Genomic DNA, 14,651 nt, shown 5'->3' with positions numbered 1-14,651 from the left:
ATATGTTAACGGTCCCGAAAGTGTGGTTTCGGGACCCGAAAGTGTTGTTTCGGGACCCGAAATGTGTTGTTTCGGGACCCCAAAATTGAATTTTGATATGTGAGGCTGTTATGAGTCCCGAAATGGGTGGTTTCGGGACCTGAAAGTGTGGTTTCGGGACCCGAAATGGGTGGTTTCGGGACCCATAAATCTGATTTTGTAATGTTTGGCTGTTATGGGTCCCGAAAGTGTGGTTTCGGGACCCGAAATGGGTTGTTTCGGGACCCATAAATCTGATTTTGTAATGTTTGGCTGTTAAGGGTCCCGAAAGTGTGGTTTCGGGACCCGAAATGGGTGGTTTCGGGACCCATAAATCTGATTTTGTAATGTTTGGCTGTTAAGGGTCCCGAAAGTGTGGTTTCGGGACCCGAAATGGGTGGTTTCGGGACCCGAAATGGGTGGTTTCGGGACCCATAAATCTGATTTTGTAATGTTTGGCTGTTAAGGGTCCCGAAAGTGTGGTTTCGGGACCCGAAATGGGTGGTTTCGGGACCCGAAATGGGTGGTTTCGGGACCCGAAATGGGTGGTTTCGGGACCCGAAATGTTGTTTCGGGACCCGAAATAAGGTGTTTCGGGACCCGAAATTTTGATTTTTAACTTGTTTTCTCTTGGTTTTAACTTGCTTTAACTTTGTTTCTCTTAGATTATCTGTTTCATGTTTTTTAAATGTTTATCTTTTGTTTTTGTAGGGTAAATAAACGTAAAAAGAATGCCCAAGAAGCAGCATCTCCCAAAGCAGTTCACAAATCCCCAAAAGCTCCCAAATTAGTTCTGAAATCCCCCAGAGCAGCAGCTCCCAAAGCAGCCCCACACAACCTTTTTTTAACTAGGACATCTTCTTTTGGCCTTTTCAATCTTCTGCAACTACTGTCTAATGATCAAAAGGAGGCTGTGAAGTCAATAGGCTTTGGCCATCTACTTTCATTATCACTTTCAAAATGCCCCGGGGAGATATCTCGTTATCTAGTGAGGCAGTTTGACTGTGATAAATGTTCTTTCACTCTAGAGAATGGCGAGGAAGTGAAAATCGAAGAAGAAGATGTTGAAATGGTATTGGGTCTCCCCAGAGGGGAGTTGGACATTGTAGAATATTAGAATAACGAGACTGATGACAAGCTGAAGGCATTTAGGACTCGATGGGGTAACCCTATTAATGGCGCTCCTTTAGTGACTGCTATGCCGACGAAAATGATTGAGAACAAAGCTGCTGACAACAATTTTAAGATAGACTTCGTATTATTTGTTGTCAACTGCTTTCTCTGGTGTGATCACCTAGGTCAACTATCAAGGTACTATCATTTTTGTTATTTCATTTGCATGACAACTTATATGACATGTTAATAAATCCTCAAATATGTTTTTTCCCCTTGCAGGTATAGAATTCTGAAATCTATTTCAGATGTTCATAATATCAAGAAGTTCAATTGGTGCAAATTTGTACTTGAAGGATTAGTTCAATCATGCGCAAAAGTGAAGGAGAATGAAAAACGACATTTCCAAGGACCACAGACGTTCCTTATTGTAAGTTATCCGTTAATTAATTTCTCTGTTTGCAAAAATAATTGGTTTTAATTAACATATGTTTGTTTTCAGTTGTGCTACGTGTATAGGGTGAGCAACCCACAACTGGGAGGAGTTAATGACCGTCGATTTCCAATACTGGCATGTTGGAATGACACGACTTTGAAGTTTAGACTGGATACGGAGTTTGAAAAGGGAGGATTCGGACGCGAAAGCGTTTTGGGACGAATTCCACTACCGGGGATGTGGGGGGAGAACGATGAGGAGGATAATGATGTGGGGGATAATGATGTGGGGGATAATGATGAGGAGGATATGAATGAGGGGGTGTCTGAGACCCCAAAGGCGGCGGCGGCAGCAGCAGCAGCAGAACCTAGGAATAGGTCACCACCTAGGAATAGGTCACCACCTCGGATGAGGCCACCAATGAGGAGGTCAGAACCAACGCAATCAACACCTATGAATCAAGGCCTACCACCTATGAATATAACACCCATTAACACGGCAGGTCCGGACGTTGATAAACTGACTTTTACAGAGAATTTGGCGTGGATTGCTAAATGTACGTTGTTTATTGAAAAAGCCACGAGAAGACTGGAAGCTTTAACTTCAGGCTGGGATGCAACGCCAATGTATGACAACGCCATCCACGTAATTTATAGAGCAATGGACAGGAATAAACCTTTTAGGGATGCCATGCACAGATACTTCAAAGATCGAACACCCACTGAGGATGATGGGGTAAACCATCAGGACGCTCACACTGAGGGGGCTCACACTAAGGGGGCTCACACTGAGCGTGCTCACAGTGAGGGGGCTCAAACTGAGCGTGCTCACAGTGAGGGGGCTCAAACTGAGCGTGCTCACAGTGAGGGGGCTCAAACTGAGGTGGCTCACACTGAGGTGGGTGTTCTCGAAGAGGAAGATGAAGATGAAGTACCTGAAAAAGATGCATCTCCAAGAAAAAGAAGGAGAAATCCAGTGCGACATATGAAAATTCCAGCACGCCTTAAATCTCCATACATGACGCAGAACAAGCCGACGAAGATCATCCAGCCTGCCCCTCAAACTCATGATGTCGTGGGAAAAGAATTGGTTGCTTCCAAAAAACCGAAGAAATATCCCATACATATGATGGAACTTCCAGCACACCTTCAATCTCAATATATGAAGAAGAACAAGCAAATAAATCTAGAGTTCTATCATTATGTCAATATTGAATACCGAGATGAAGTCGTTGTGGGATTCATTTATGCAGTTGATTCGAATGCCAGGTAAATCAATATTTCATAGTTTCTTAAATCATGTTTGTTTGGCTGAATTAATGGTCCCGAAAGTGTGGTTTCGGGACCCGAAATCTTGTTTCGGGACCCGAAAAGGATGGTTTTGGGACCCGAAATCTGGTTTCGGGACCCGAAAATGGTAGTTTCGGGACCCGAAATCTGGTTTCGGGACCCGAAAGTTTGATTTTTAACTTGTTTTTTTCTATATCTGGTTTCAGCAAGGAAGTATTCTATGTATCCGAGCTTACCAATATCAACATAGAGCAATTTCAATCAATGAAAAATGAATGCCATGTTGAAAGTGGGATAATTGATGCGTGGGCAAACATGATTACTCTTCACTGCAAATCAACTTCCGACTCGAAAATAGTTTTTTCGACAGTCGTTTCTGTAAGTCTCTAAATCTTTCATTGTTGTTTAAAGCAATTATCTCTTATTCTGATGTTGATTTCATTTGCAGGACTTTTGGAGAATGAAAGACCTTTTCATTGAAAGATTGGTTGAAGAAATGAGATCCGAACACATGAAAACTGCTAAGCTGGTAAGTCCTTTTTTATATTATCTGATTTTTGATTATATGTGTCATCTGAATCTTGGTGATATTCTTGCAGATATTTTTCCCAATTTTATATGAAAATCACTATTATGTGGTTGTCATCAATATGCGAAACCAAGCAATTGAAGTCATCGACAACCTCCCACTGGACCCAGATATTGAATGGGATGATAAATATGTCACAACTCGGCAACTGGTAACGTTGAAGTCTTTTTTACACATAATGTATTGACTTCTTTGAAAGTGTTTATTAACTTCTTTGGTAAAACAGGTACAGAACGTTGTGGACTACTTCCAAACTATCGACCAAGGGATCGCGGATAAAATTGCTCAATTCCCGTTCAATGTTTTGAAATTACCTTGGCAAGACAGTTCAAATAAAACGGATTGCGGAATATACTGTATGAGACATATTCATTCGTACACGGGCGATACAACAAATTGGAATTGTGGTATAACGATAGAAAATGTAAGTTACATATTTTCACATTTCATTTGTTTTACAAATCTTTAATAACCGCTGAATTATAATTTCCTACAGGCAAGGAGAATGCTTGAAGCATTGCGAGTCAAATACACTGCAATGATCATCCGTTCAAACTTAAACAAAAATATCAAGAACATCTTACAGAAGTTTGTAGACATTTTAAAAGCAGAATGTCCTGAAACATATAAAATGTATGATAACAGCAACTCTTAATTAATTTAGTACATTTTTTGTCTTCAATTATAATCATGTATAAACCAAGTTAAAACCCAAGTATAAACTAAGTTAAAACTGTTGGGCCTTATGGGTCCAGCCCAATTAGGCAATATAAAACCAAATAAACCCTAATTTTGTTTCTCTCTCTACCACAATTTTCAGAGAGAGTTCTGTGAAGAGATCAAGAGAAACAGAGTGAAGAAAATACAGAGGAAGAAGAAGGGAAGAAGATATAGAGGAAGAAGAAGAGAAGGAGAACAGAGTATCACCTTCTTTGTCTTGATTACCCTCAGGTTCATTTCTCTCTTACTTGTAAAGGGAATTTCATGTTTTCTCAAACCTAGATTTGTTTGGGTTTGAATGAAATTAGTTTCTCTGTATGTATACCTCAACTTTAGGTTTAAAGTTGAGAGGAACAATTGTATCGGTTTCTTACTGATTAGTGAAATCTGTTGGTTTTGCCCCGTGGTTTTTTACCCTCCGTGTTGAGAGGGTTTTCCACGTAAATCTGGTGTTCTTTATTACTTTGCTGATCTGCTAGTATGATTTGGTTGACTTGTGAAATTAATCAGATCAATTGATTTCAATAGGAAGTATTATTCAACTTGAAATTCCTAACAAGTGGTATCAGAGCTGTTAGGTTTACTTTCTATTGAAGAGTGTTTTTCCCTTAGGTTCAGATGGAAGGCAGTAGCACTATGATCAGGCTGACAAACAATAACTGGCAGATTTGGAAATCCAAAATGGAGGACATCCTTTATTGTAAGGATCTGTATGAGCCAGTTGAAGGAGATAGTGCAAAGCCAAAAGAGATGGCTGAAGCTGATTGGATAAAACTGAACCGGAAAGCAGTCGGCACAATCAGACAATGGCTTGATGATAGTGTTTATCACCATGTAGCAAGTGAGAAAAGTGCTCATGAGCTATGGAAGAAGCTAGAGTCATTGTATGAGCAGAAGACGGCAGGTAACAAAGCGTTTCTGATCCGAAAGTTGGTAAATCTGAAATTTAGAGAAGGCACAGGTGTTGCTGAGCATTTAAACGAGTTCCAGAGCTTGATTAATCAATTATCAGTGATGGAGATGACCTTAGAAGATGAGCTACAAGCCTTATTGCTATTGGGATCATTGCCTGACAGTTGGGAGACATTGGTTGTGACTGTTAGTAATGCAGCTCCGAATGGTGTGCTTACTATGAGTATAGTTACTAGCAGCTTGTTCAATGAGGAGACAAGAAGGAAGTCAACTAATACAAATAGTGCACAGGCCCTAGTCACAGAGAACAGGGGAAGAGCTGAACACCGACAACAATCAAGAGGCCATAGCAAGTCAAGAGGCAGATCAAAATCTAAGGGGAGAGAATGTTATCACTGTGGTAAAGAAGGTCACATGAAGAAAAATTGTAGAGCCTGGAAAAGACTACAGAATGAAGGCAAAAATCAGAAGAAAGATGATGAAAACAGAAATACCACAGCCACAGTAACTGCAGAGGATGTAGTTATTCTTTCTTGTGAAAAGGAACAATATCTACATGTAGAAGATCACCAAGGAGTTGAGTGGATAGTTGATACAGGTGCTTGCTATCATGCTACACCGAATAAAGAGTTTTTCACCACGTACAAGGCTGGAGATCTTGGTACAGTGAAGATGGGTAATACTAGTCACTCAAGCATTGTGGGTATTGGTGACATTTATTTGCAGACAGAACAGGGGCATCGGTTAACACTGAAAGATGTGCGGCATATTCCTGATTTACGTCTAAATTTGATATCAGGTGATGCATTGGACAAAGATGGATTCAAGCATTATCTTGGTGGTGGTGAATGGAAACTCAGCAAAGGATCAATGATTGTAGCAAAAGGGAAGTCGTGGCATTCATTGTACAGAACACATGTGAAGGTACTCAAAGATGATCTGAATGCAGTACAAGCTGAAAGCTCTCTAAATCTGTGGCATCAACGCCTTGGCCACATGAGTGAGAAAGGGCTGCGAATTCTGGTGAGGAAGCTGCACATCCCCTCAACCAAAGATGAGGTTCTGGATCTATGCGACTACTGCCCATTTGGTAAGCAACATCGAGTCTCTTTTAGTCAGACATCAGAAAGAAAACATAATGTGTTAGACTTGATTTATTCTGATGTGTGTGGTCCTTTTGAAGTGGAGTCATTGGGTGGCAATCGATATTTTTTAACATTTATTGATGATGCGTCTAGAAAGGTGTGGGTTTATTTTATGAGAACAAAAGACCAGGTATTCAATTACTTTCAAGAGTTCCATGTCATGGTAGAAAGAGAGACAGACAGTAAGCTGAAATGTCTTCGCTCTGATAACGGGGGAGAGTATACCTCCAAGGAATTTAAAACATATTGTACCAAATATGGTATTCGACATGAGAAGACAGTGCCTGGAACTCCGCAGCACAATGGTGTGGCTGAGAGAATGAATCGCACCATTGTAGAAAAGGTGAGATGCATGCTGAAGATGGCAAAGTTGCCAAAACAGTTTTGGGGAGAAGCAGTTCGCACAGCCTGCTATCTCATAAACAGGTCGCCATCTGTTCCTTTGAAATTCGAGATACCAGAAACAGTATGGTCTAAGAAGAATGTTTCATACTCACATCTAAGGGTGTTTGGATGCAAAGCATATGTGCATATTCCAAAGGAACAAAGATCCAAGTTGGATGATAAAGCAACTCCATGTATTTTCCTTGGATATGGAAATGAAGAATTTGGGTACAGGTTATGGGACTCAGAAAAGAAGAGAATTGTCAGGTGCAGAGATGTTGTGTTCTTTGAAGGTCAGACAGGGATAAGTCCAGAAATAATTGAGAAGTCAGAGAGGGTTGATGAGTCCATAGAACTCATACCAATTCCTTCACATGTACAGTCAACAGTAACGGATGAAGATGAACAAAATGAAGAAGCCACTGAGGAAACCTCTGACATGAATGGTAGTAATGATGATGAGAGTGTTTATGGTGTTCCTGAGCAGGGGGAGCAACATCGTCAAGAGGAGCCAGAAGAGCCCCCATTAAGAAGGTCTGAGAGAGAGCACCAACCTTCTAAAAGATACCCTTCTTCAGAGTATATCCTGTTGACAGAAGAAGGAGAGCCAGAAAGTTTTCAGGAGGCACAAGCTCATAAAGACAAAGTTAAGTGGCATGATGCAATGAAAGACGAGATGAAGTCATTGCAAGAAAATGACACATATGAGCTTGTGGAGCTTCCTAAGGGCAGAAAGGCCTTGAGAAATAAATGGGTGTTCAAGCTAAAGAGAGATGAAAATGGAGAACTTATGAAGTACAAAGCCCGACTGGTCGTAAAGGGTTTTGGACAGAAACAGGGCATCGACTTTGGGGAAATTTTCTCACCAGTGGTAAAGATGACTTCCATTCGTGCAGTGTTAGGTCTAGTATCTGGCCTAGATCTTGAACTTGAACAACTTGATGTAAAAACTGCATTCCTTCATGGTAACCTTGAAGAAGAGATCTATATGGTGCAACCAGAGGGATTCGAAGTGAAAGAAAAAGAAAACATGGTTTGCAAATTGAAGAAGAGTCTATATGGTTTGAAACAAGCCCCGAGACAGTGGTACAAGAAATTTGACTCCTTTATGATGAGTCATGGGTACCAGAAAACCAAGGCAGATCCATGTGTTTTCTTCAAAAGATTTCCTAATGGAAAATTTATAATCCTTTTACTTTATGTTGATGATATGTTGATTGCAGGACAGGATGCTCTGTTTATAGCTATGTTGAAGAAAGAGATGTCCAAGACATTTGAAATGAAAGACATGGGTCAAGCACGCCAGATATTGGGCATGAAGATTACTCGTGACAGAAAGGCTAAGAGACTTTGGTTGTCACAAGAGAAGTACATTGAAAGGGTGCTTGAAAGATTCAACATGCAAGGAGCAAAGAAAGTAAGTTGTCCACTTCCTAGCCATTTGAAATTGAGCAAGAAGTTGTGTCCATCAACAGAAAAAGAAAAGGATGAAATGTCAAGTGTGCCATACTCCTCAGCTGTAGGGAGTTTGATGTATGCAATGGTTTGCACTAGGCCAGATATAGCTTATGCAGTCGGTGTGGTAAGCAGATTCCTTTCTAATCCAGGAAAACAACATTGGGAAGCAGTGAAATGGATTCTTAGATATCTAAGAGGCACTTCCAATTTGTGTTTGAGTTTTGGAAATGGTGAACATGTGCTAGAAGGTTACACTGATTCTGATATGGCTGGAGATCTGGATCACAGAAAATCCACTTCAGGTTATGTGTTTACTTTTGCAGGGGGAGCCGTGTCATGGCAATCCAAACTGCAGAAATGTGTGGCTTTGTCAACCACAGAAGCAGAATACATTGCAGCCACTGAAGCTGGTAAAGAGCTATTGTGGTTGATTAGATTTCTCTTGGAGCTTGGTATGCAACAAGAAGATGCAGTTGTTTTCTGTGATAGCCAGAGTGCTATAGATTTGAGCAAGAATGCTACATATCATTCCAGAACTAAGCATATTGATGTGAGATTTCATTGGTTAAGAGATGCAATAGAAAGCCAGCAGATGAAGCTGAAGAAAATTCACACTGATAAGAATCCATCAGACATGTTTACGAAGATAGTTCCAAAAGACAAGTTTGAGCTTTGTTGTCGGTTTGTCGGCGTGAATACCAAGTGATGACTTGAAGATCGGTGTGCCTCTCTCCGTGGGCTGGAGGGGGAGATTGTTGGGCCTTATGGGTCCAGCCCAATTAGGCAATATAAAACCAAATAAACCCTAATTTTGTTTCTCTCTCTACCACAATTTTCAGAGAGAGTTCTGTGAAGAGATCAAGAGAAACAGAGTGAAGAAAATACAGAGGAAGAAGAAGGGAAGAAGATATAGAGGAAGAAGAAGAGAAGGAGAACAGAGTATCACCTTCTTTGTCTTGATTACCCTCAGGTTCATTTCTCTCTTACTTGTAAAGGGAATTTCATGTTTTCTCAAACCTAGATTTGTTTGGGTTTGAATGAAATTAGTTTCTCTGTATGTATACCTCAACTTTAGGTTTAAAGTTGAGAGGAACAATTGTATCGGTTTCTTACTGATTAGTGAAATCTGTTGGTTTTGCCCCGTGGTTTTTTACCCTCCGTGTTGAGAGGGTTTTCCACGTAAATCTGGTGTTCTTTATTACTTTGCTGATCTGCTAGTATGATTTGGTTGACTTGTGAAATTAATCAGATCAATTGATTTCAATAGGAAGTATTATTCAACTTGAAATTCCTAACAAAAACAAGTTAAAAACCAAGTATAAAGTAAGTTAAAACCCAAGTATAAACTAAGTTAAAACAAGTTAAAAACCAAGTATAAAGTAAGTTACAACCCAAGTATAAACTAAGTTAAAACAAGTTAAAAACCAAGTATAAAATAAGTGGTTTCGGGACCCGAAATAAGGTGTTTCGGGACCCGAAATGTTGTTTCGGGGCCCGAAATAAGGTGTTTCGGGACCCGAAATATGTGGTTTCGGGACCCGAAATATGTGGTTTCGGGACCCGAAATAAGGTGTTTCGGGACTCGAAAGTTGGTTTCGGGACCCGAAATATGTGGTTTCGGGACCCGAAAGGTCGTTTCGGGACCCGAAATAAGGTGTTTCGGGACCCAAAATTTAGATTTTTAACTTGTTTTCTCTTGGTTTTTAGCTTGCTTTAACTTGGTTAGACTATCTTCGTTAGAAATGATTTATATTATACGTGTTCGTTTCAATCCGAAAAAAAAGAGATTGTACATATACAATTTTTCGATCTTATTAACATTTAATATTTTTACATTGTTTGTTTTTTTATTTTTTTCTTCCCTTTAATATAAACACATCTTATGCTCTTTTTAATAATTAACATTTAAAAAAAAAAAGACAATGAAAACATCAAATAAACATATATAGAAGAAGAGCCAAATCAAGGTAGGATGTACTGAGATAAATGTAAATCTGAGTTCTCTATGAGCCAACACCAATACCCATAACACTAGATAATTGGACACTAAGTCGAGATTGAAGTATTGGGTTCGAGGAAGTCACAAGAACAACTCCGGACAAAGCAAGTAATTGTTGACGCAAAGATGTAATTCTCCTTATTTGGACTTTTATTTTTCTAATGAAATTACGAATCTAGTCACATTTGTTACATTCTTTTAAATCAAAGCTTACTAAATGACTCTCTAATAACACGCAGTTTCTTTGTGACAACATCCATAGCCATTCTTTGACTCGGTAATGAATTTGAACATGAAAGTCCAATACTCATCACTGCAATCAAGCTTTCTTCCATCAAATGACTATTATTAGCTCTGTTTTGAAACCTACTGGCTATGGGCCTCTCTTGTAAGACCCTTTCAATTCTATTATCAATGTAAGTCTCCTCCTCCACCTCTGCCTCCTCTAGTAGTAAAGATGGATCAACTATGTTCATCGCGTTCTCAGGCAATGCCATGGCCACAAAGCTGTGAAGGTCGAGTCCATCCTTGAACATGTCGTCAGTCGGTCTCTTCCCAGTAAACATTTCCAACAAGAGTATCCCGTAACTGTAAACATCTTCAAATGTTGAAACTTGTACTCTCAACCCACATTCTGAAATCACACCATCATCAAATCAAACATCATGATCAGTTTAATAATAGGAAAAGAAAAGAAAAGAAAGAGATCAAACCTGGAGCAATATACCCAATTGAACCCTTCAAGCCCTCTGAAATGCTCTGGCCATTAGATGCTTCCAAGACAAAGCTAGCCTATCCGAAGTCACCAACATGAGCCGTCATGTCTTGGTCTAGCAATACGTTGCTAGGTTTCAAATCACGATGAACTATGGGCGTCTCACAATGATAATGAAGATATTCAAGGGAGTGGGCTACATCCATCGCTATGTCTAGTCTATGTTTCATGTTCAGTCTCTTATTTTGGTCTTCAGGGTGCAGCCATTGGTCTAGGTTTCCATTAATCATGAACTCATAAACTAGAGCCTTGAAGTCATTACCTTGATAATCCACACTGGAACAAACGGTTAATAGTTCCAGTAGATTGCGATGCTTAATACCTTTTAAAGCTTTGCATTCATCAATGAAGGTCTTTGTAGCTCCTTGTTGTTGCAAGTTTAGTACTTTAACGGCTACAACAGTTCCATCATTTGGTAAGGATCCTTTGTACACAGAACCGAAACTACCCGAACCAATTAAGTTACTGGTAGAGAACCCGTCTGTAGATCTTAGAAGGTCTTGGTAAGAAATAAAACGCACCTTCGCCAGTTCATTCTCAGAGGAGGTAGTTATGGGGGTTTTCTTAGTTCTCTTCCATATGCAAAATATAATCGCAGAAGACAACAAGGCAAACAAAACTATAACGATAACTACAATAATTATCGTCCTGCGTGTGGCATTTTTCCTCGAGGAATCAGCCATCTTAGGAGGACAAGCAGGCAAAAGTAAGTTTGAGATTCCACCACAGAGATGCTCATTTCCAAGTAGAGTAATTTGGCTGGCATTCTTAAATATTCCTTCAGTTGGGACTTCACCCTGCAGATCATTATAAGAGAGATCAAGAATCTCTAGTCCCCTTATTTCTGCAAGAAACCGTGGGATCTCTCCAGATAGGTTATTGTGGGAAAGATCTAACTGAACTAAACCTTTCAAGTCTTTGATAGATGGAGGAATCTTTCCTTCAAATAGATTATTATCCATCAATAACGTCTCCAAGCTAATACAGCCTCCTAGGCTGCTAGGAATTTCACCTGATAAGTTATTACCTGAAACATTATTACCTGAAACATGAAGCTCCTTTAGGTTTATCAACTTTCCCACTTCAAAGGGTATAGACCCAGTTAACTGATTGTTGGCTAATGATAAAGAAATCGACAATGAAGATAAACCCATGATTTCTTTGGGTATGCTTCCACCAAGACTATTTCTACTCAAGGTTAATTCCAGCAACTTAGTACAGTTTCCTAGGCTTGGAGGTATGTTTCCTTCTAGCATATTACCCTCCATAAACAACCCGGTTAGTGCTGTCAGGTTCCCAAAAGAGGATGGAATCAAAGTAGAAAATCTATTGTTGTTCAAATACAAACCCACTATGTTTTGAAGTTTCCCCAAGTCATTTGGGATTGTTCCATTAAATCTGTTAGATTCTAAACCAAGAGCGTTTAAGTTAAATAGGTTTCCTATTCCATCAGGCAATGTCCCACTTAATTGGTTTGAACCCAGTGTAAGCAATCGCATATTGGTTGAGAGATTGGTTATGAAGCTAGGCAAAGATCCTCCAAACAAGTTCCATTTCAAACCAAGAGCTTGCAAGGCTGAACAGTTGGCCAAGGAAGCCAAAAACTCTAGATCGCCAGCTTTGCCGTTTCCAAGTTTGTTGTATTCAAAGTTGAGCCTATACAAATTCTGCAATCTTCCTAAACCAGTTGGTATAGTCCCACTAATAAGATTTACAGAAAAATCAAGTGACTGAAGAGCCGATGAATTTTGCAATGAAGGAGGGATCTGCCCTGTGAAGCTGTTGACAGCCCCAAAAAAATCTTGAAGATTTGGAAACTTGAGGCCGACATCTTGAGGAAGCTCTCCATGTAGCTGATTCTGAGTAACAGAGAAATAATATATGGTGGAAATATTATAAATAGTGGATGGAATCGTGCCTACCAACTCATTAACAGATAATTGAAAAAACTTTAACTTGGAGAGTTTCCCAAGCTCTTGTGGTATGCCTCCTTGGAAATTATTCATGGCTAGCGAGAGGCTACGTAGAGATGAAAAATTCCCAATCCAAGTTGGGATTTTCCCTTTTAGATTATTTTCTGCAAGATATATTACCAAAAGCTTTGAGAGTGGGCTCAGCTCATTTGGTATCTCACCAACAAGTTCATTGAATCCTAAATCAAGGATCTTGAGCTCTCTGCAGGTAGTTAAGTTGGTTGGGATATTCCCTCCAAGATAATTATGCGATAAGTTAAGAGACTGTAGCCTTTGTAGGCGGCCAATTTGTTGTGGGATTTCGCCACTGAAGCTGTTGTCCCCGAGATTGACTTGGGTTAGGAAGGTGAGGTTGCCCAAGGATGGAGTGATGGTGCCAACCAGACTCAGAGAAGACAAATTCAGGGTAATGACCCTCCCGCTGGATGGGCTGCAAGTGACACCAAACCAACTGCAGAAATGAAATGATTGATTCCATGATGAATCCATGATCTTATTAAGAGGGTCTGACGTGATTTGATTCTTCAAGTCAAGAAGAGCAAGCCGATCTGTCTCATTTCCTTGGCCAGGGAATGGTGTGGCAGTAACTGAGAGGGAGTAAGGAAGAAGAAGAAGAAATAGAAACATGAAGAAACCTTCATTGAAGAGAGAAAAAACCATCTTTGTGAAAAAAAGCCAATGTTTGTTAAAATTTGAAGAAGAAGATAATAAAACTGTCAACTTTTTGCAAAACTGTATATAATTCTAAACTAACAAGAAATATAACTTTCAATTATTAATTATTTTTAGCCAACAAAGTAATCAAAGAGATGTTTTGTTGACAGTTGACTTTCAAAATGACAACTTTGCCCTGTTTGAAATACTATAAATTTGTTTAAAAACAAATTTTATAAGTATAAAATATAATTTTAGATAAAATAATAATATTCTTTTCAGTAATTATTTTTAATTAATATATTTATATACTTTTCAATCCACCAGAATAATAAAGTTATTCCATTTAATATTTATGTTGATATGAGATTGTAAATTATGAATAATTAATTAGCTTGTTATCTGTTATAAATTTTATTATTGCATAACGTGTTAGATAGGTTAATATTTGTATTAATATAATTGAAAACCCTACGCATTAGCTATTGATCTGACTTGATTGAAAATTTTGAAAATTGGGTTCAGAAAATGGTTTTCCATCAACTTTTCATTAAATATTTTACCAAAAGGTCTTGAATGCCAAAAAGACAGATAAGATAACCACTTATTTATTTATTTATTTATTTATTTACTTATTTACTTATTCATAAGTCTTGGTCTCGCAATAAATTTTTATTTTTAAATTAGATAAAAGTATCTTAAATAAAGTAACCACTTATTTGGTTATTCATTAATCTTGTTGAGCAATAACTTTTTTTTTTTTTAATTTAAGTAATAATTTCTTGGAACTCAATCTAAGTTTTTTTTAATGTTTTTTTAAGTTTTTTTTTAGTTTTTTATAATTTATCTCTTTATCACATCAAATAATAGTTGGCTTTGTTTGAGAACGACTCAAACTAAAATTAAAGTTAAACAAACAAATATTATTAAATTTAATAATATATACATAATTAAAAATATTACATAACATTAATTCACATAAATCTACACGTCAATCAAATATTATAAACAAATACAATTTTTAAATAAATTAAAAATAAAATAACCAAACCCATAGCTGGTCATAACAAACAAATAAAATTATTTTCTCTTAATTTGATCTCGGGATGAGTCTTTACAGACACACAAAAGATAAGTTATGAAATTTGGTTCCTCATTTCTGATTGTTGAAAGATGGTTCCGAAAG

General features: G+C 38.4%; 1 protein-coding gene across 1 annotated transcript; it reads right to left on the bottom strand.

The window, feature by feature from the left end:
- Nucleotides 1-9,987: 9,987 nt before the first annotated feature.
- On the bottom strand, nt 9,988-13,510 carry LOC124935640 (putative receptor-like protein kinase At3g47110). The gene is made up of 2 exons (XM_047476058.1): nt 10,777-13,510; nt 9,988-10,697 (listed from the first exon to the last, which is right to left on the bottom strand). Exon 1 carries the CDS (start codon nt 13,469-13,471, stop codon nt 10,856-10,858), a length of 2,616 nt encoding a protein of 871 aa, XP_047332014.1. The 5' UTR covers nt 13,472-13,510; the 3' UTR covers nt 9,988-10,697; nt 10,777-10,855.
- Between the last annotated feature and the right edge of the window lie 1,141 nt (nt 13,511-14,651).

The sequence above is a fragment of the Impatiens glandulifera genome, chromosome 4 (assembly GCF_907164915.1).
Source record: "Impatiens glandulifera chromosome 4, dImpGla2.1, whole genome shotgun sequence".
Lineage (NCBI taxonomy): Eukaryota > Viridiplantae > Streptophyta > Magnoliopsida > Ericales > Balsaminaceae > Impatiens > Impatiens glandulifera.
Note: the sequence above shows the minus strand (reverse complement) of the source record. Positions and strands in the feature narration are given on the sequence as shown.

What these genes read in the sequence shown, in the direction of transcription:
- LOC124935640 (XM_047476058.1), bottom strand. Translation starts at nt 13,471, where the DNA reads ATGGTTTTTTCTCTCTTCAATGAAGGTTTCTTCATGTTTCTATTTCTT.